The sequence below is a fragment of the Chlorocebus sabaeus genome, chromosome 11 (genome assembly GCF_047675955.1).
Source record: "Chlorocebus sabaeus isolate Y175 chromosome 11, mChlSab1.0.hap1, whole genome shotgun sequence".
NCBI lineage: Eukaryota > Metazoa > Chordata > Mammalia > Primates > Cercopithecidae > Chlorocebus > Chlorocebus sabaeus.
In genome coordinates this window covers 6,637,395-6,659,719 of record NC_132914.1, presented here as the reverse complement: position 1 = coordinate 6,659,719, position 22,325 = coordinate 6,637,395, and the positions used below count along the sequence as shown (strand labels likewise).

The following is a 22,325-nucleotide window of genomic DNA, read 5'->3' as shown; positions in this document are numbered from 1 at the left end:
CTCATCCCACAGCAGCCCCTCTGGTTTCACTTCTCTCCCTGCAGCCGTGCATATTTTATGGCCACACCACAGGGTTAGAGGATAGCTGGTGTTGGGAGGGGAAGGCAGCCCTGGGTTGGCGGGAAGGGCTGGGGCTCTGGGGCAGTCTGGGGGTAGTCCTGGGAAGGCAGGAGGTCCTTCCAAGGCAGAGTCTACAAAGCTCTTGACTTCTTATAGAATAAAACTACTTCTCTCAAAGTCAGAGAAGGAGAACTGAGCTTGGAAAGGAGTGGCGCAGTTTTCAGTCTGGCCCCACCCCTAACTCCTGGGTGACTGTGGGCAAGTCACTTTGCTTCTGTGGGCCTCAGTCCCCTCATGCGTGAAGCAGGGGGCCAGATGCAAGGTCAGCTGGAAAAAGTCTTTGTGCCCATCTGGGTTGCCTTACCCACCCCTTCTTGCCCTTTCATTTTCTCAGGTAAGATCACCGGGGCCCACAGAGCTCGAGTGCCTTTCTCAAAGTCACATAGTTTAAAAGCAAAAATAAGGGCTGACCATGGTGGCTCCCATGGTTGTAATCCCAGCACTTTGGGAGGCTGAGGCAGGAGACTGCTTGAGCCTAGGAGTTGGAGGCTGCAGTGAGCTATGATCATGCTGCTGTACTCCAGCCTAGAGGACAGTGCATGATCTTGTCTCTAAATAAATAAGAAAATTAAAGCAAAAATGGAAGTTGTAGAAACATACCTGTAACATGGTCCCACTTCTAAAAAAGAACTATATGTTTTGTTTTTTAAAAATACATGTAAGTTTATTATAACAGCACACAAAAAGATACAGAGAGATATACAAATTACGGTGGCTCCCCTTGGGGGAGGGAAAGGAAGGGGACAAAGGGAAGCTTTTATTGTTCTACATACTTCCGTATTGCTGAAAAATTGTATTATGACAAAAATATATTTGTGTTTTATTTGTACACTTTAAAAAGATCATCTTTAAAATGGACTTCTGACCAAAGCACAGGTCTCAGATTTCTATTTTCCTCACAACACCAAGCCTGCTCTAGCCTACTCCAGGTCTAGAATGCTGCAGCACTGGGCTTGCATTGCCACTCCCATACCCGGCAGGACGTGGCAGGGTCACCACCCTCTGGCTCAGCCCAGACCAGGCATTGCAATTCTTCTCACAGAGCCCTTGATATGAAAACTATTTGCCATGCTGCCTTAAGCTAGTGGTTGGATTTCAGGCATGAGCTAGCAAATAGAAAAGGCAGGGAGGTGCTTTTCAGAACCTTTGAGATCAAACAGCCAGGGTGCTGAGCACCTTGTCTGCAGGGAGGACCATGCCCAATGTAAGGACCTGGCTCAAGGGAAACTGGAGTTTCTAGGGGTATCTGGGATCTGTGGGGCGGTGGGGACAGTGCAGAGACCTTTTCACAGAGCCAAGGAGATAACCCTGCACCCAGAGAGTGGATGAATCCATGGGCTCTGTGTGGGAGTGAGGGAGGCCTTCCCGGCTTTCCCATCCTGGTGCAGCGGAGCCCCGATCCCCCATGAGTCTGTCTCAGGAAGTAAATGGCTAAAGCGCTAAGTAGATAACTCCAAAGGAGGAGGATTCTGAATTCTGTTTATAGCTCTGCTCATATTTTGTTTTCTAACCTCAGAAAACTGGTTTATCCTTGGGAAGGGTCAGTTTCTTCATCAGGACAATGAAGAAAAATCCAGCTGTCCCTTCCAAGGGGAGGTATCATAAGCAGTATCAAGGTAAACAAGGGAACCTGGTTTGGAATCCTGGTTGACACCGCTCTCACTTTAAGAAGTCGCAAGAGACAGTGGCAAGAGAGGAAGCCACAGACCAGGTTGGACCCTGAGCCTGGAGTACCGCCTTTTCTCTTTGCCTGCTAAACTCCTTGCTCTTCAAGATTCAGCAGAGAGGACACCTTCTCTGGGAAGGCTTCCTGAGTCTCCTGCAGTGAGCCCTAGGCTCCCCCAGCCCTTGGCTCTTATCTCTTATCTCTGAGAAATCTGAGATCTGCGCTTTGGTTAGAAGTCTGTTTTAAAGACGATCTTTTAAAGTGTACAAATAGAAACCTTATCTTACTGTATTGCAGCTACCTATTTGCAGGCCTATCTCCTCCCCCAGTGTGTATCAGTGCTCAGGCTGGGCCTTTGTCTGTGGGCTTGCGGAGGGAGGCAGGACAAGCCAGCGACCACATTCCTGCACTCTGGGCTGCCTCCTGTGGGGCCCGAGAGGGAGCGGCAGGCCTCCCTGTTGCGTGCAGGGCCCGGGCTGTGTGGGTGGCTCTCCAGAGTCTCCTAGAGCCCTTTTTGGGTCTGATTCTCTGACCCTCCCCTCTCTCCTTGCTCACCACTTGGCACTCCACTCCTTATCCTTTTGCTGCATTAAGTTTGGAAAGAGATTTTGGAGAAAAATATAGCCCCTATTAGTGAATTTCTCCTCCTCCCAGGGCCTGTCCAGGCTTGCGCCATGCCCACTCTCTTCCTTTCCAGCGCTGGCCACATTCTCCCTGCACCTTTAGTGCCTACTTTCCCTGCCTCTCCCTGGGCTCCGGGTCTGTGCCCACAGTGTCCTGCCTGGCCCTCGTGCTGCCTCTGGTTGCCCACATTCCTGCAACTCTGTGACCACAACAGGGGCGATTACACATTCCTGGCCTGGCAGCCAATGGTGTAAAAAAGAACAGAATGTCCTAAGGCCCCGCCTAGCCCCCAGCTTCACCTGGGCCCCTCCCGGGTCTGGACAAGGTTGGAGGGAGTGGTGAGGACTCAGCAGGAAAGAGGAGGGACCAGGAGGAGGCAGATGCGCCCCACCTGAGTGCGCCGCGTCCACTTAGTGAGTGAGGAGGAGGTTTGCAGAGACCTCTTCTCTCTTCTCTCCAGGACCTGGGGGTGAGGCTGAGCCGTGGGTACCCTTAGAGGGTTGCCCACTTGCTGAGACTCCAGTTCCTGGAAGCACACTTGGGACTCCCCCCTTGCTCTCCTGCCTGGAGAGAGACTCCCTTTGGTGCTGGCTCCTCCTATTGGCCCCCGCCTCCGCCCCCCACCCGCCTCTACTCACTCAGTGCCCCTCCTCCATCCCCATCTCTCCGTCCTTTGCTGTCCCTCTCTATTGTCTCCCTTTTTCTGTCCTCTTGTCCTCCGGTTTCCCCACCCAGGCCCTCTCAGCCTGGCTGGCCCCTTCTCCTTGTGTTGCCCGCCTGGCTGTGGGCTCAGGATCCTTCTACTTGTTCGGATCTTTGCCCCTAACCTGCCATCCTGTCCCCCAGCCCCCTTGCCTGTCAGGTCTGCATCTAAAGCCCCTGCCCAGAGTCTGCCTTCTCAGGTCCAGTACTCCCAGTTCACCTGCCCTCGGGAGCCCTCCTTCCTTTGGAAAACTCCCAGCTCTGACTCCTCCTCAGCCCTTCCCCCTGCCCTGCTCACTTTTAATTGAGATGTTAATGAGACTCCTGTCGCTTCCATCCCTGGCCGGCCGGTGGGCGGGCTCCCCAGCCCAGCCGCTGCACCTGTCAGGTGAGCGGGAGGAGAGGCTTGGCTGCCAGATTCAACTGGAAAGGAACCAGTCCCAGTCCAGTCGCAACCTGGGAGTGGGAAGCTGGAGGCAGCCCAGACCTCCTGGAGCCCGGCAGTCCTGGGGCAGCGACAGAATCAGGACGCAGCTCGAGGTCAGGGCCAGAGGCTGGAGGTGAGGGCCTAGAGTGAGAAGGGACAAGGCAAGTGGGGAAGAGGAAGAGAGGCAGGATTAGAGAGAGGAGCCAGGTCAGGAAGAGGAGAGCTGGGACAGACCCAAAGAGAAACAGGGCAGATAGAGAGGGAGTGAGAGGCAGGAGCTGAGACACAGATCCCAGAGGAAGAAGATCAAAGGAAGAGGGCAGAGACAGAAAAGGAGGTGCTGGGACAGAAACCAAAAGGTGGCCCTCTCAGGGAAGCAGAAGAGAGGCTGTTCCAGGGAAGCCCAGCTCCGGCACTTTTGGCCCCAACTCCCGCAGGTCTGCTGGCTCCAGGAAAGGTGGAGGAGGGAGGGAGGAGTGGGAGAATGTGGGCGCAGGGTGGGACGTGGGCATGGCCAGGGGCAACCTCACTTGGGTTCCAGGGGTGATGGGAGAGGGCACTCAGGGCCCAGAGCTCAGCCTTGACCCTGACCCTTGCTCTCCCCAATCCACCCCGGGGCTCATGAAGGGAACAAGCTGGAGGAGCAGGACCCTAGACCTCTGCAGCCCACACCAGGGCTCATGGAGGGGAACAAGCTGGAGGAGCAGGACCCTAGACCTCCACAGCCCACCCCAGGGCTCATGAAGGGGGACAAGCGTGAGGAGCAGGGGCTGGGCCCAGAACCTGCGGCACCCCAGCAGCCCACGGCGGAGGAGGAGGCCCTGATTGAGTTCCACCGCTCCTACCGAGAGCTCTTCGAGTTCTTCTGCAACAACACCACCATCCACGGCGCCATCCGCCTGGTGTGCTCCCAGCACAACCGCATGAAGACGGCCTTCTGGGCAGTGCTCTGGCTCTGCACCTTTGGCATGATGTACTGGCAGTTCGGCCTGCTTTTCGGAGAGTACTTCAGCTACCCCGTCAGCCTCAACATCAACCTCAACTCGGACAAGCTTGTCTTCCCCGCAGTGACCATCTGCACCCTCAACCCCTACAGGTCAGTTAGTTCTTCTGCCCATTCCCTGGTGCCTGCGCCTGGAAGGGTGGTCCGGGGTGCTGAGGTGCTCACTGGGCAGGCACAGCCTCAGACCTGAGGGTGGGAGCTGATACCCCTGTCCCAGGTAGAGCTCACCACTGGAGGCAGTGGAGGCAAAACGAGGAGCCTCCAGCTTGCTGGACTGCCGTCCCTGCCCAGTGGAGCCATCCTAGCACCCCAGGCTCACCCAGAGCGTGGTTGTTGGAGCAGCATTGCCCTCCCCTGCCCTCCTCCTTTCCTCCCGTTCCCTTCTCCCTCCTGCAAGTGGGAAGGAGTGCTTGCAAAAGGGCAGGGGTGTGCTCAGCTCCATCCTTTTCTGGAGCAAGATGCCAGCAAAGTATACGGCCTCATCGCCCTCACAGGAGAGTCTGATGGAGAGGTGAGGCTAGGTGAGGGGAGGCGAGGCCTTGCAGGTGCTGCGGAGGTGGGTGCTGTCAGTCTTTGTTTAGAAGGGGAATTTGTTATGGAGAAAGCAAAGTGGGGGTTCGTGGAGGTTAGGGCTGCAAGTGAGCCCAAAGGCTGGGGGCAGGGGCCTTACAGAACAAGGAGAATGGGTCAGGCTAGAGAGCAGCCCCTTGTGAAGCTGTTCCCCCAAAAGACCCAGGCTGAAATGCCACACTGTTGACCTGCCCAGGTGCCTGACCTTTACGTGCTTGGGTGTGTCCTGAAGTTTTGGGTTTCGTCAGTGCTGTTTTGCCAATGTTGGGTCTGGAAACCGGAGCGGGTGGTGAGCGTGGAGAAGAAAGGAGGGCAGGGCTGAGTGTTTTTATATACCTTTTATTTGCATTCACTCAGCCATGCCACACCTTGGGGACACCCGCGTTAAGCCAGACACAGGGCTAGGCACCAGGCAAAATGGATTCATGAATAATTTGTACACCCTTTATTGAAGGGCAGGTAGTTTGCTGTGTTCTGGAGACAGACAAAAGAAGATGGCAGAGACAGGCATATAAGCCAGTAACTGTGGCACGCTGGGATAAGTATGATAAAAATGGTGAGTTAGTGTGCCTTCAAGGAGTGTCAGATCTTTATGGGTGTGAGTGTGAGTGTGTGTGTGTGCACACTGGTATGTGTGCGATTATGGATGCTTGGGATTTGTCATGCTGTGGGTGGAGGCCCCTTCGCATATTCCATCATGTCCAAAGGTGTGTTATGGACTAAGAAAGGTTGGGACGTCCTGTCCAGGAGAGAGAGAGAAAAGAAAAGCCGGGCCATGATGTTAATTAACCTCTGTATAATGTCCTGGGTAGGGACCATTTCCTTAAGAAGCTGCTGTGTGCTCAGACACTGCTAAGGTGTCCACGGGCATCTCATTTCATTCTCACGTCTTACCAGGCCGGTGCTATTGTCATCCCTATTTTACACTTGAGGAAACTAAGGCAAAGAGAGGCAAGTCACAACATCACAGAGAGAGTGACTGAGCTGTGACTCATCCTGTTTATGCCTAATCCCAAAACTCTGCCTCTTTTTAATACCCAAGATGTGGGGCGTTGAGTGAATGAAATTTCCAGGCAGACGTGGTTTCCATCTCATTTCAGAGCTCTCTTGGGTACTTCCCCTCAACCTCGTTTTTCTCCCCCTGGTGCCTGCAGACATCTTCACCCCTTAAGGCCTTGGTGGAGGGGAGGGATGCAGCAGGAAGGGGAAGCACAGCAGGCGGGGCAGTGGGCACTCAATAAATATTTGTGGTTGAAAATATGTCAGTGAGAGATGGAGAGGGAGGGCAGGGGTGAATGGAGCGAGGCCTGCACAGTTCTTAGGTTCTGCTGCACAGTTCTTAGGTTCTGCTGTCCTTGGACAGTCCAGGAAAAAGCCCTGCCTCTGGGGACTGCAGGCTGGGAAGCAGCCATCCGCCCAGAAAGAATCCCTCCTGGTTGAAGGGCTACGGCGGGAGTTAGGAGGGAGAGAACACCTAGGAGGGGAGGGAAGTCGGGGAAGGCTCCCCAGCACAGGAGAAGGAGATTCAACACCCACCAAACACTACTCGCTTGACCTTGTAGTCACATTATGTGCTACACCCTAAAGCTGGGTGCTTTATAGACACTCTCTCATTTAATACTGACAAGTCCAGGGAGGTGGGCAATATTATTCCCATTTTTTTTTTAGATGGGGAAATTAAGGCTTGGCAAGAGGAAATAGTTTGAACAAGGGAACATACTTTATTTATTTATTTATTTATTTATTTATTTATTAAATTAAAAAATAACTGCCAGGCGCAGTGGCTCACGCCTGTAATCCCGGCTAAGGCAGGTATTGAGGGGTCTGGGATGGAGCCCAAACAAGGTTGTTTAAAAGAGCCCCTCACTTGAGGCCAGGAGTTCAAGACCAGTCTGGCCATCATGGTGAAATCCCCATCTCTACTAAAAATACAAAAATCAGCCAGGCGTGGTTACGCATGCCTGTAGTCCCAGCTACTTGGGAGGCTGAGGCAGGAGAATCACCTCAGGAGGCCGAGGTTGCAGTGAGCCGAGATCATGCCACTGCATTCCAGCTTGGGCCACAGAGTAAGACACTGTCTCAAAGAAAAAAAAAAAACCAGCAATAACGCTTGTATATATTTATGTGCCAGACATTTTTACAAATGAATCTAAATCAGATGATTCTGCTTTAAATTATTTAATTCTCACAACACACCTTGGAAGTAGGTATCATGATTACTCTAATTTTATGGATGAGGAAACTGAGGCCCAGAGAGTTAAGTAACTGGCTCAGCTTCAGACAGACAGCAAGCCGTGAAACTGGGACTCAGAAATCATCCCCCGCCCCCCCACTCCCCTCCCCCCCTCGCCCCCCTACCCGCCCTCCTCCCCGCCAGGCTCCAAAGAAAAGCCAGGGCATCTCAGGTTAGCAGCTGAGTCACAAACCAAGTGTGTTTGATTTCAAAGCTCTTTTTTCCATTACACTTTAAGTAGGGATCGGGCAGAGACCTCCCAGGGTCGGGGGCAGTTGGTGCGAGCCCAGCGGGCAGAGCAGCAGTCACAGGAAGACAATTTGTCAGGCGTGCAGGAGGGAGGGATCCAGGGCCCCTCCTACTCAGGAGAGAGGCAGGAAGGTAAACAGGTTAACCAACCCCAGTGAGTGAATCACAGGGAGCGCGGTGAGTGATTCCTATCGAGGAAATCAGTTGATGAGCTAGAGGAACTGGAGTGAGGCAGAGCTGCCCAGGGCTGCCCACCTGCCGAGGGTCATCACCAGCAGAGGGAGAGGAGGAAAGTGGACACGCAGGACTCTGTGCTGCTTTCTAACTTCAGGGAAAGTGGACAAAGCACTGAAGACTTTTCAGACTAAGCAAGGAGGTGCTGAGTCCAAAGGGAAGGGTTGCCCACTGCAGCGCCTTTCTCTCTGGTCAACAAAGGGCTTCTTCACCGAAAGGAGTGGGCTAGTCATACCTACAGTCATGGGAAACAGAGCCCACAGACGTATTTTTCATCCAGTCCCAGGAACGGTTTAGACTGGACCTAAGAACTTGGGGTTCTTGAACAATGAAGGTCATGATAGCTTCTTTCCTGGAAATGGCACAGCAGGAGGCCAGGAGTGGGTGAAGCAAGGGGCAGTTTCCCAGAGAGAGCCCCTGTGGGGAGGGTGGGGAAGGCCTGAGGTAGGGAGTCCGTCCCTGCCTGTAGTTCCCTGATGTGGTGGGCAGGCTCTGCACTCCCCGGGCAGTCTGGACACCAGGCTTTACTCAGCAGGGCTGGCAGGAAAAAAAGCCTGGACTCTTAAGAGTTGACTCCCCTCCAACCCTGCCACGGTGGTTGGATCCTTCTCATGTCAGGAACCTTGCTACCTTTGTGGCAGATGCTATTAAAAAGTTCTTCCTGGCCAGGCGTGATGGCTCAAGTCTGTAATCCCAGCACTTTGGGAGGCCGAGACGGATCACGAGGTCAGGAGATCGAGACCATCCTGGCTAACACGGTGAAACCCTGTCTCTACTAAAAAATACAAAAAACTAGTTGGGCGAGGTGGCGGGCGCCTGTAGTCCCAGCTACTCTGGAGGCTGAGGCAGGAGAATGGCGTAAACCCGGGAGGCGGAGCTTGCAGTGAGCTGAGATCTGGCCACTGCACTCCAGCCTGGGCGACAGAGCGAGACTCCGTCTCAAAAAAAAAAAAAGTTCTTCCTGGCCGGGCACTGTGGCTCACACCTGTAATCCCAGCCCTTTGGGAGGCCAAGGCGGGCAGATCCCTTGAGCTCAGTAGTTCGAGAGCAGCCTGGGCAACATAGTGAAACCCTATCTGTACAAAAATACAAAAATAAATAAAAATAAATTAGCTGGACATGGTGGCGTGCGCCTGTGGGGAGGGATGAGAATCACTTGAACCCAGGAGGTGGAGGTTGCAGTGAGCTGAGATAGCACCACTACACTTCAGCCTAGGTGACAGAGTAAGACTCTGTCTCAAATACATGAATAAATAAATAAATAAAATAAAATAAAATAAAAATAAATAAAATAAAATAAATTAGGAGAGTTCTTCCTTAGGCAGAGCTACAGCTTGGCTTGTGATAACTTCAGCCCTCTGGTCCTGGTTCTGTGTCCTTGAAGCAACCCTAAAGGCGTCCCCTCCTTCCTCTGGCTATCAGTTCAGGTGCAGCTATAATAGCAGTAATTGCACTGCAGTTTGCAAAGCCCACTGTCATATTTTGATCCTCATAACACGCTTGTTTAGGCAAGTTTCAGTCCCACAGTCAGAAAAGAAGATGGAGGCTCCGAGAGCCTAATAGGCTTTGCAGAGGTCACCCAGCTGGTAAGTGGAGGAGTCAGAATCGGAATCTGGGTCTTTAGCTCCACTGTTGTTAAGACACAAGGTCACATGGTAGTTATGTGGCAGGCAGTGCTCTTGTGTCTTGTGTCTCCTTAGCTTTTTCTTCTCCAATAACAGTAATAACAACAGTAATGATAATCAAAAGAATACCAGCAGTTATACAGTACCTACTCTGCAAGGTACTTTTTTAGTACCTTTTCATATATTAAGTAATTTAATCTTCATAACAACCCTACGAGCAGGTTCTACTATTATTCCCATTTTACAGATGATGAAACAAAGGCACAGAAAACATAAGTAACTTGTCCAAGGTTAGCCAGCAACTATGTGGTGAGGTCAGGATATGAGCCAGCAACTATGTGGTGAGGTCAGGATATGAGCCTGGAAAGCTGATGAGAATTTAGTCCTTTCCCCTTTCCTTGAATGAAATGGTTTATAGACATCTCACTGCCCTGGCTGTCCATCCTCTGGGTAATCATTGGTTTGTGAGCACCTACTGCTCTTAAAATGTCATAGCCAGGGCTGGGCGTGGTGGCTCATGCCTGTAATCCCAGCACTTTGGGAGGCTGAGGCGGGCGGATCACCTGAGGTCAGGAGTTTGAGACCAGCCTGTCCAACATGACGAAACCCCTGTCTCTACTAAAAAATATGAAAATTAGTCAGGTGTGGTGGTGTGTGCCTGTAATTCCAGCTATTCCGGAGGCTGAGGAAGGAGAATCGCTTGAACCTGGGATGCAGAGGCTGCAGTGAGTTGAGATCACACTACTGCACTTCAGCCTGGGCAACAGAGTGACACTCTGTCTCACAAAAAAAAAAAAAAAAAAAGTCACAGCCAGGACTGAACTCCACATATGATCTGAGAGCTCAGAACAGGCTCTAGTGGGGTGATCTCTATTACCTGGCTGTATCCTCATGGGGACTCATGGGTTTGGGGCACCTGTCTGTGAACACACTGTGGTGCAGGCTGAACTTGTAGGGGCCAAGTGTGGGGAGGACTCCACTGGGGTTGTGTGTTCACAGCCCCCTGGGAGACAAGACTGGAGATGCTGAGAGGTGGAGAATGGGGCTAGGGAAGGGGCCAAAGAAGGGGAAGTCAAGGCTTCTAGATGGTCCCTGGAGGTGGGAGACAGCACTGCAGAGAAGAAGTTGGTGCATTTCCTGTGCCCAGCTCTGCCTGGTAATCTGGGAATGTGCCGAGTGCTCCAGCAGGGCCTCCAGGTGGGAAGGGGCCTAGGCAGTTCCCACAGCTGTCAGGGTGAGCATGGGCTCTTCTGTGAGAGGAGGCCACCGGGGTAAGAGGGAGGGAAGAGGAGGAGACCAGATGACGAGAGAGCAGGGTGTCAGCCCCCAAGTCTCCCAGGGTCCCTACACCCTGCTGGCCTGTCCTGGACGCAGAAGAGGGGCCAGAGCAGAGAGGACCAGCTGCAGGGAGAGGAGATTTGCTGCCTGATCTCAGGTGCTTCGGAGCTGGGAGGCAGACCCAGTGGAAAAAGCAGGGGCCATGGAGTGAACAGGACTGGATTCACATCTTGGCTCCAGTCCTTCCTGGTTGAGTGACCCTGGGGAACTTGCCTAGTTGACAGGCCTCAGTCTCCTCAACTGTAAAATGGGGATAATAATGCCTGCCTGATGGAATTGTGTAAGGGTTGACTCACCCTCCAATGTAGGGCTGCCTGCCAGAGCAGATGGGAGTAAGGGCAGTGAGCATGGCCTGAGGAGGAGGTCAAGGCTAGAAGGGCTGGACTGTCTGGAGGAACCTACTGTGGGCATTCTTTATCCCTTCCCTCCAGCCGCTGGTCTCCTCAAAACAAGATCAGATGTCTTCAGTGTGCTTTCTGTTTAGTGGTCAATTCTCTTAGCTCTAGGCATCAACTCAAAGGCTCTGCCTCCTGCTATAGGAATTTCTAGTATCAGAGGGTCAGGGAGGGAGAGTTTTTTTTTTTTTTTTGAGAGGGTGATATAGGAATCCTTATCTTATGCCAAAAACGGGGAGCAGTAGACCTTTTGGGAGTGAAGGTTGGGCCCTGTGGAGCCCAGCCTCCTCTGGAGGCCTTGCCACAGGTGTGTGTGTATGGGATCAAGGGCTGGGAGCCCAGGCTGTGCTCAGTGCAGGGGCTCATCAGTGAGGCCGGGCAGGAGGTAGGTGCGGAGGGTGGCAGCATGGAGGAGAAAGCTGGGCACAGAGATGGCATGGGGGCTCCCCAGGGGAGAGGAGTGTGGCCAGAGAAGTGACAACCAGATTGAAGTTGGTGATGAGAGAGAGGGAGGAGCAGGAGGCAGAAGGGTCTTGAGGCAGCTTGGGGAAGGAGTGGAAAGGGAGGCCCAGCCAGGATGTGGTAGAAATAACTCCAGGCAAGTGGGGGATCTGGATTCTTCCTGTGTGACCTTGAGAAAGGCAATTCGCTTTCCTGGGCTCCAGGCTCCTCTGTGTCTTCCTGATAGTCGATGGTCTCTTCACTTTGTATCACTGCGTATTTTCTCACTTAACCCTCCAAGAGCTTCATGTGGTAGGCAGATCTAGTGTTATGCCCATTTTACAGATAAGGAACTCAGACTGAGATTCAGAAAGGCTGGGCCACTTACCCAGCGTTACATAGACAGAAAGCGTGTGGCCGGAACACCAGGTCCTACGTCGCAGAGATTCTGGCCTGAGTGCTCTTTCTGGGGCAACATGTGGCCCTCCTAAAATAGCCAGAGGTAGCAGGGAGGGACCAGAGGGCAGTGTGGTGGTTGGAGTGCCGTCTGACCCATTTGCTAGCTGTGCCTTCTGCAATAAGTCATCATGCCTCAGGGTTTTCACCTGGAAAAGGGAATGACAACTGTTAGCTAACAGTGGCCAACGGTATACTGCGTTACACTGAAGATTAAATCATGTTAAATGAGTTTTAGCCTAAAGTTGCCTCTTTACATTTTTTGAGTTTGGCCTACAGGTTTCTTCGTGCATAGTGAACTGCCACCTAACTAGATATGTAAACACACTATAACCTACCTTTATAGCAATCGCAGGGTTTTGGCCAATGAAAGGCAGCCCACTGTTCAAACCTTGTCCAAATAAAGCAAACGCCGGAGGTGTAACCAATCCAGGTGTTTCTGTACCTCACTTCCGTTTTCTGTGGGTCACTTTCCTCTTCCTGTCCACGAATATTATCTAATCATGCAGTAGACCCCAGAGTCACTCTGAACCTATTCTGGTTGGGGGCGGGGGGGCACTCGATTCGAGGTTCATTCTTCGCTCAGTGAAACTCAAGTTAAATTTAATTTGTGTAAAGTTTTTCTTTTAACAATCAAATAATGTACATTCTAATACCACAGTGCCTGGTTCATAGTAAGTGCTCAATAAACGCCAGCTATGTTGCCATTCTTTTAAGTACTGATAACAAGCAAGTCTCGTAGAATGCCAAACACACACCTTACCAGAGCTACATTTTCTCCTGTAAGAAGTTTAGGGGCTGCCAGAGCTGATGCCTAAGGCCCAGCCAACTATACTTTTCTGGTAGAGATGGAAATAGAGCTGACTAGAAGAGGAAGTGAAGATCTGGACTAGATGGTGGTTAATGTAGCTGCACGTTAGGACCACGTGGGGGCTCTTTTTAAACAACCTTGTTCTGGCTCCGTCCCAGACCCATTAAATCTGAATCTGGCAAGTAAGACCCTGCACTGCTATTTTTTTCTTTAAGTGAGGCATAATTTACACACAATAAAATGAACAAATCTTTTTTTTTTTTTTTTTTTTTGAGACAGAGTCTCGCCCTGTCGCCCAGGCTGGGATGCAGTGGTATGATCTCGGCTCACCGCACCCTCCGCCTCCCGGGTTCAAGCAATTCTCCTGCCCCAGCTTCCCAAGTAGCTGGGATTACAGGTGTGTGCCGCTACGCCCAGCTAATTTTTGTATTTTTAGTAGAGACAAGGTTTCAGTGAAACCTTGTTGGTCAGGCTGGTCTTGAACTCTTGACCTTGTGATCTGCCCGCCTCAGCCTCCCAAAGTGCTGGGATTACAGGCGTGAGCCACCGCGCCCAGCCAAAATGAACAAATCTTGAGTGCCCACTCAGGTTTGACAGTCAAGATGTTGAACACTCCCATTACCTAGTGCCCCCTTTCCATCAATTCCTCTTCCTCTCCCACTATATTTTCTGAATGCTGTCACCATCAACTAGTTTTGTCTGTTCATAGAATTCATATAAATGGGATCATACAGTATGTATTTTCTTGTATGTGTGTCTGACTTATTTTGCTTAATGTTTCTGGAATTCTTCCCTGTTTTTTGGCATGTATCGGTTCCTTTTTATTGCTGAGTGGTTTTGGAGCCTATTCCGATTGAGGGGCTGCCTGATTCAAGTATCATTCTTTGCTCAAGTAAACTCTGTTAAATTTAATTTTGTCTAACATTCTTCTTTTAACAATTAAATAATGTACATTCTAATACTACAGTGCCTGGCTCATAGTAAGTGCTCAATAAATGCTAGCTAGGATTGCCATTTTTTTTTTTTTTCAAGACAGGATCTTGCCCTGTTGCCCAGGCTGGAGTGCAGCCACACGATCACGGCTCACTCACAGTAGCCTCAAACTCCCAGACTCAGGCAACTCTTTTGCCTCACTCTTCTGAGCAGCTGGGACTACAGGTGTGCACCACCACATCTGGTGAATTTTTGTATTTTTTGTAGATACAAGGTTTCATCTGTTGCCCAGGCTGGTCTCAAACTCCTGAGCTTGAGTGATCCACCCACTTGGCCTTCCAAAGTTCTGGAATTACAGGTGTGAGCCATCATGCCCCGCCGATTGCCATTCTTTTAATTAGCAGTAATGAACAAGTTTCCTAGAATGCCAAGCACACACCTTCAACACACTTTTGAGTTTCTTTAGGCTTTTTGGCTATTATAAATAAAATGGCTATGAACATTTATGTACAAATCTTATTTATTTATTTTTTTTTTGAGATGGAGTTTCACTCTGGTTGCCCAGGCTGGAGTGCAATGGCAAGATCTTGGCTCACTGCAACCTCCGCCTCCCGGGTTCAAGTGATTCTCCTGCCTCAGCCTCCCGAGTAGCTGGGATTACAGGCATGTGCCACCATGCCCGGCTAATTTTGCATTTTTAGTAGAGATGGGGTTTCTTCATGTTGATCAGTCTGGTCTCGAACTCTTGACCTCAGGTGATCCACCCGCCTTGGCCTCCCAAAGGGCTAGGATTACAGGTGTGAGCCACTGCACCCAGCCTCAGGTACAAATCTTCATGTTTTTCTTGCTCTTGTGTAGTAGCTAGGAGTGGACCTGGTAAAATATTCAGAAATGAAATTGCTGGGTGATAAGGTAGATATGCATGTTTAAAATTATAAGCAACTGGCCGGGCGCGGTGGCTCAAGCCTGTAATCCCAGCACTTTGGGAAGCCGAGGCAGGTGGATCACGAGGTCAGGAGATCGGGACCATCCTGGCTAACATGGTGAAACCTCGTCTCTACTAAAAATACAAAAAACTAGCCGGGCGAGGTGGCGGGCGCCTGTAGTCCCAGCTACTTGGGAGGCTGAGGCGGGAGAATGGCGTGAACCCGGGAGGCGGAGTTTGCAGTGAGCCGAGATCACGCCACTGCACTCCAGCCTGGGAGACACAGCGAGACTCAAATTATAAGCAACTACTAACTGGTCCTCCAAAGCAGTGGTACCATTTTATGCTCCTATCAGCAGCTTAGAAGAATTCCAGTTGCTCTCTACATTGTCACCAACACTTACGTCAGTCTTTTTAATTTTAGCCTTTCTAATGGTACTTTATCATGGATTTAATTAGCATTTCCCTGAGGACTAATTATGTTGGGTAGCTTTTCAGGTGTTTAGTGACCATTTGTATATGTTTTTTGGTCATTAAATTTTTTTTCAAATTGTTAATTTATAAGAATTATATATCAAGATGATCTTTTCATTAGGTGTTATTCCTTTAAAAAACAGCTTTATTGAGATGTAATTCACACGCCATACAATTTACCCACTTAAAATTCAATCGTTTTTAATATATTTCACAGAATCGTGCAATTATTAGTACAATCAATTTTAGAACATTTTCATCACCCCCAACAGAAACCCCCTACCCTTTAGCAGGCATTCATCTTTCCCTCCCATCTACCTAACCCCTAGCCTGTGCAACCACTAGTCTACTTTCTGTCTATAGATTTGCTTATTCTGGACATTTCCTATAATTAGAATCATGCTATATGTCGTCTTCTGTGAGTGGCTTCTTTCATTTAGTATAATGTTTTCAAGCATCATCCATGTTGTAGCATAAATCAGCACTTAATTCCTTTTTATTTGCCAAATATTATTCCAGTGTATGGATACACCACATTTTATTTATACTTTCATCAATTGATGGACATTTGGGTTATTTCTACTTTTTGGCTATTAGGAATAATACTGGTATGAACATTTGTGCACATTTGTGTGTGTGTGGTCGGGGGGCATATGCTTTCATTCTCTTAGGAGTGGAATGGATGGGTTATATGGTAACTCTATATCTAACTTTTTGAAGAACTTCCAGATTGTTTTCCAAAGTGATTGTATCATTTTATATTCTCACTAGCTGTGTACAGGGTCAGAATCTTTAAAAAATGTAGGTCTGTTCGGCTGGGCGCGGTGGCTCACACGCCTGTAATCCCAGCACTTTGGGAGGCTGAGGTGGGCGGATCACAAGGTCAGGAGATCGAAATCATTCTGGCTAACACGGTGAAACCCCGTCTCTACTTAAAAAAATACAAAAAATTAGCTGGGCATGGTGGCGGGGGCCTGTAGTCCCAGCTCCTCGGGAGGCTGAGGCAGGAGAATGGCATGAACCCGGGAGGCAGAGCTTGTGAGCTGTGATTGTGCCACTGCACTCCAGCCTGGGCGACTGAGCGAGACTCTGTCTCATTAAAAAAAAAAAAAAAAAAAAAAAGTAGGTCTGTTCATAAAGTGCCTACTACATAGGGTTGTTGTAGGGATTATTTGTTAGATATTTTTCTTACAAGAGAATTTTGCCTACCCCAAGGTCAGGAAGATATCTTCCATCTTCTAGAGTGTTTATGGTTCTGAATTTCATGTTTAGGTTATGATCCATCTTGAATTAACTTTTGCCTGTATAGTATAAGGTAGAGATTGAGGGTCTTTTTTTTTTTTTTCCAATACAGTATTCAGTGGAGATTGAGGGTCTTTTTTTTTTTTTTTTTTCCCAATACAGTATTCAGTTGTTCTAGCAGAATCTGCTAACAAATTTTATTTTCTCCACTGAATTGAATTGGTGTTTTGGTCAAAAATCACTTGACCATCTATGCGTGAGTTTATTTCAGGACTCTATTCTGTTCCATTGATCTATTGTCTCTCCTTACCAAGAACCACATTGTTTTGATTACTGTGACTTTATAGGAAATACTAAGGTTAGGAGGAATACAGTTTCCAACTTGGTTCTTCTTTTCTAAAATTTTCTGGCTATTCTAGATTGTTTGCATTTCCAGATAAGTCTTAGAATCAGTCTGTCAGTTTCTTTAAAAATATCTGCTGGGGCCGGGTGCAGTGGCTCACGCCTGCAGTCCCAGCACTTTAGGAGGTTGAGGCTGGTGATTGCTTGGGCTCAGGAGTTGGAGTCCAGCCTGGGCAACGTGGTGAAACCTCCTCTCTACAAAAAAATACAAAAATGAGCTTGGTGTGGTGGCACACTTGTAGTTCCAGCTACTAGGGAGACTGAGGTGGGAGGATTGCTTGAGCCCAGGAGGAGGCTGCAGTGAGCAGTGATTGTGTCACTGCACTCCAGCTGGGGTGACAGAACGAGATCCTGTCCAAAAAAGAAAAAGGCTGGAGTTTTGATAGGGATTGTGTTGAATCCATATATATATGTGTGTGTGTGTGTATATATGTGTATATATATATCTCCACTTATTCTGAACTTTGATGTATTTCAGCTGGGATTTCAATATATTTTTCAGTCTTGCACATCTTTTGTTACATTTATTTCTATGTATTTGATGTTGTTTCTGTTATTTAATATTGCTGTTGTATTTCTGGTTTTCCAGTTTTTTGTTGCCAGCATGTAGAAATGCAATTAATTATTTTTTTTGAGACGGAAATGCAATTTTTTTTTTTGAGACAGAGTCTCGCTCTGTCGCCCAGGCTGGAGTGCAGTGGTGCGATCTTGGCTCACTGCAAGCTCCGCCTCCCAGGTTCACGCCATTCTCCTGCCTCAGCCTCCCGAGTAGCTGGGACTACAGGCGCCCGCCACCACGCCCGGCTAATTTTTTTTGTTTTTTTGTTTTTTTTTAGTAGAGACGGGGTTTCACCGTGTTAGCCAGGGTGGTCTCGGTCTTCTGACCTTGTGATCTGCCCACCTCGGCCTCCCAAAGTGCTGGGATTACAGGCGTGAGCCACCGCACCCGGCCTAAATGCAATGAATTTTTGTTGTGTATTTGTTTTGTACCCTGCAACCTTTCTCAGTTTATTAGTTCTATATTTGTTGTGTTTTGGTAGATTACATCTCCAAGGCCTTGCTACTCTGGACTTTCATGATGGAGATGGTAATAGGAACTGTATTAAGAAGGAATGTAGGGATTTACAGTGAGCTGTGTTTAATTTATGGTGTTTGGGCTGCACCCGAAATACATTAGAACAGTCTTTGGAGGAGGGAGGCGGGGTGGGTGCGGCATCCTGTATTTTTACAGTTGGAGATTCTAAAAGTGCAGTTGTGAACTCTTAGGTGCCAAGCGGCACGCCGAAAGGCCATTCCCCTGAGGGGATCAGGGCCGGATGACCTGGGCACCGCGGTCACGCCAAGGCCGAGGCCCCCACTCTTCTCCTCCTCGCGAAAGGGCAGACAAGTTCCGGGTTCCCTTCTAGGTCCGGGCGAGGGGGAGGAGAGCGCTCCGCAGACGACAGGCGCCTCCTGCCTCTCTCCTTCAATAAACAGTCCGCAGTAACTGCCGTCCCGGCCGGGCTCGCCTTCCCGGCGGACACACCTGTTTACCCTTCACCGCCGGACGGCCGGGAGGCGCCACGACGACCCCAGCCCCGCCCAGGCTTCTCCGGGATGGACCCGTCTCCTGGGGCACAGATGAGGATCCTGACCCGCGGAGGGGCCAGACACTCGCGCCAGGGCCCCTGGCCTGACCCTTTTCCCCTCGCCCCTTCAGGTATCCGGAAATTAAAGAGGAGCTGGAGGAGCTGGACCGCATCACACAGCAGACGCTCTTTGACCTGTACAAATACGACTCCTCCCGCACCCTCGTGGCCGGCTCCCGCGGCCGTCGCGACCTGCGGGGCACTCTGCCGCACCCCTTGCAGCGCCTGAGGGTCCCGCCCCCGCTTCACGGGGCCCGTCAAGCCCGTAGCGCGGCCTCCAGCGTGCGGGACAACAACCCCCAAGTGGACTGGAAGGACTGGAAGATCGGTTTCCAGCTGGTGAGGCCCGCAGCGCCGAGGGGCCCGCCCCGCCCCTCGCCAGCCCCTGGCCCCGCCCACCCATGGGCTCTGCTACTTTCCGGACCCGCCTGCGCAGCCCACTGACACCACGTGGGGCGTGGTGGGCTCGCGGGCAAAAAAATAAGTAAATAAATACACATAACAACTAGATAATTAAAATAATACCTATTGATGCCCCAGCTTTTGGGGCCTCCTCCCTGGGGTCCTGTGTAGAAACGCTTCAGGGGTAGGAAGTCAAATCTATTATGGAAAATGCACTTTTATTATTATTATTATTATTATTATTATTATTATTATTATTGTTTACTGTTTCTGGTCCTTGATTCAGGAAGGAAAATGCAACTTTCTGAATTCCAGTCCCCACTAGTGGGACACAGTTGGGACCCTCCAGCGTGATGGAGAACTGGGCTAACAGCCCAAGATAGAGAAGAAGGAGACAGTAAAAAAAGGAAATTTAGCTGGGCGCGGTGGCTCATGCCTGTAATCCCAGCACTTTGGCAGGCCGAGGCGGGTGGATCACCTGAGGTCAGGAGTTCAAGACCAGCCTGGCCAACATGGTGAAACCCCATCTCTACTAAAAATACAAAAATTAGCCGGGCTTGGTGGCACACACCTGTAATCCCAGCTACTTGGGAAACTGAGCCGGGAGAATCGGTTGAACCCGGGAGACAGAAGTTGCAGTGAGCTGAGATCAAGCCACTGCCCTCCAGCCTGGGCGATAGAGCAAGACTCCATCTCAAAAAACAAACAAAAAAAAGGAAACTTAATTTTTTTTTTGAGACGGAGTTTTGCTCTTATTGCCCAGGTTGGAGTGCAATGGCGTGATCTTGGCTCACTGCAACCTCCACCTCCCGGGTGCAAGCGATTCTCCTGCCTCCATCCTGAGTAGCTAGGATTACAGTCATACACCACCACGCCTGGCTAATTTTTTATATTTTTAGTAGAGACAGGGTTTCTCCATGTTGGTCAGGCTGGTCTGGAACTCCTGACCTCAGGTGATCCGCCCGCCTCGGCCTCCTGAAGTGCCCTATTACAGGAGTGAGCCACCGCACCTGGCCCAATTTTTTTTTTTTTTTTTAAATATAAAATGAGGCTGGGCGTGGTGACTCCCACCTGTAATCCTAGCACTTGGGAGGCCAAGGCGTGCAGATCACCTGAGCACAGGAGTTTTAGACCAGCCTGGGCAACATAGTGAAACCCCATCTCTACAAAAAAATACAAAAAGTAACCTGTGTGGTGGCACAAGCCTGTAGTACCAGCTACTCAGGAGGCTGAGATGGGAGAATCGCTTGAACTCGGGAGATGGAGACTGCAGTGAGCCTTGATCACACCACTGCACTCCAGCCTGAGTGACAGAATGAGCCCCTGTCTGCCAAAAAAAAAAAAGAGAGAGAGAAAGAGAGAGAGAGGAAGGAAGGAAGGAAGGAAAGAAAGGAAAGAAAAGAAAAGAAAAAGAGAGAGAGAAAGAGGAAGGGAGGGAAGGAGGGAGGGAGGGAGGTTCCCACTAGTAAGAGTGGGCTGGGGACTAGAGTTCTAGTCCCAGCTCTTGCTGGAACAAATCTGTTGATCCCTCAGTCTTTCCATCAGTGAAATGGGAGGGAAAGTCTTGCTCCTCCCTGCGCCCCCCCAGCAGAGGAGGTATAAATGAACCCAAACCGTGTGTGTGCAGCTGCTGGTCTCCCTCCTGGCCGGCAATTCCCTTAATCCCATGCTCTCCTGGTCCATGCTCCTGGGGACTTCTGCTTCTCTTCCACTTCTGTCTTTCCCTGCTCCTGGCTTCCGACCCCGTCCATCAGTCCTCAGAACCCCAGATCACTCATTCTTGGCCCTTGGCCCTGCCAAGGGGCTTATCCACGGCTGCGTTTACCCCTCTGACTCTGGTCTCTGTGTCCAGTGCAACCAGAACAAATCAGACTGCTTCTACCAGACATACTCATCAGGGGTGGATGCAGTGAGAGAGTGGTACCGCTTCCACTACATCAACATCCTGTCGAGGCTGCCAGAGACTCTGCCATCCCTGGAGGAGGACGCACTGGGAAACTTCATCTTTGCCTGCCGCTTCAACCAGGTCTCCTGCAACCAGGCGTGAGTCAGTCTTGCCTGGCTCCTTGCTCTCCTCAGGGTCCCCTTCCCTGGGTCAGCCTCACGCCCTGCATGGGCAGGGCCCAGGAAATGCTTGTTGACTAAAAAAATGCCAGTGCCGGCAGGCCAGGGGGAAGCACTGGCCTCGGGCCCACACCCTGCCCCAGAGTGCCCTGTGAACTCTTGCTGCTCCCTGCACTGCTGGATCTGAGGGAAGCGGCCTCACAGGATGCTTTGGGAAGACTGGGGCTTTGAGAAACCAAAGGCTGGAAGCATGGGTCTTGGGTCTTATTTTTTTTTTTGAGATGGAGTTTCACTCTTGTTCCTCTGGCTGGAGTGCAATGGCGCGATCTCGGCTCACTGCAACCTCCACCTCCCGGGTTCAAGCGATTCTCCTGCCTCAGCCTCCCGAGTAGCTGGGATTACAGTCATCCGCCACCACGCCTGGCTAATTTTTTTCTATTTTTAGTAGAGACGGGGTTTCTCCATGTTGGTCAGGCTGGTCTCCAACTCCCGACCTCAGGTGATCTGCCCGTCTTGGCCTCCCAAAGTGCTGGGATTACAGGCGTGAGCCACCGCGCCTGGCCAGTGTCTTGGTCTTTCTAAGGCCCTTTTCTCCCGAGCATCAAAGCTCAAAAAGGCCTAGGAGGTCGTCTGTCCCATACTCTGCTCCCAGAGCTGAGGCTGGCAGTAGTAGTGAGGTGGACTTGCATGGGTTGAGGGACTCCCACTCTAGCTCTGTCAGTTCCTGGCCAGGTGACTCTGGATGTATCATATCATTCTTCAGAGCCTATTTCTTTGATTGCAAAATGAAAGTAAAACAAAAAATGAGATTCATTCAATATTCATTCAACAAATAGTTTTGACTATCGGGGCTATGTGCCAGTCACTGTTCTAGGCATTTGGGCTACATCAAAGGAAAAACTATATAATTTGTGCCCCTTTGGCACTTTTACTCAAGTGGTGAAGATGATGACGATAACACTCATCTCAAGAGCTGCAGCAAGTGCGAGATACAAACGTGAGGGCACTTTACATTACAGACCGTGGTAAATGATGGGTTTCATTACTCTTGTACTCAAACAGGTGAAATGACTTGCCCTTGGAAATGGGCCGGCCCTGGCTAAGGATTCTTCCCACCCCACCGCCCCTCGGGCATTCATTCTGTGAGGACCCCTGTTATAATGTCTTTGCAGTGAGCTCATAGCAGCTGCAGGTTCTCTGATGGCTGGGAGAGGCTGAGGCAAGGGGGGTCCCCTTCTGTAACCTCTGGCCTCCTCCTCCCCTGCCTCCTCCTTCTCCTGCTCATTGATTTTCTGGAGCCATCTCTCTGCCTCCACCTAGCTCCACTCTACAGGGGGCGTTCCCTCCCCTGTTGCTGAAGA

The 22,325-nt window shown here is 50.4% G+C and overlaps 1 protein-coding gene across 4 annotated transcripts in view; it reads left to right on the top strand.

The window, feature by feature from the left end:
- Nucleotides 1–2,717: 2,717 nt before the first annotated feature.
- The window catches only part of SCNN1A (sodium channel epithelial 1 subunit alpha), a 33,972-nt gene continuing 14,364 nt past the window's right edge, over nucleotides 2,718–22,325 (top strand). For 2 of the 4 annotated variants that reach the window (XM_073020418.1, XM_007967331.3), the window contains exons 1-4: nucleotides 2,718–3,976; nucleotides 4,167–4,635; nucleotides 18,570–18,837; nucleotides 20,753–20,943. In XM_073020418.1, the coding sequence (XP_072876519.1) occupies nucleotides 4,220–4,635; nucleotides 18,570–18,837; nucleotides 20,753–20,943 (875 nt within the window). In that variant the 5' untranslated portion in view covers nucleotides 2,718–3,976; nucleotides 4,167–4,219. The remainder of the gene's footprint in view (nucleotides 3,977–4,166; nucleotides 4,636–18,569; nucleotides 18,838–20,752; nucleotides 20,944–22,325) is intronic. The other 2 variants (XM_007967332.3, XM_073020417.1) reach the window with 2 other exon arrangements.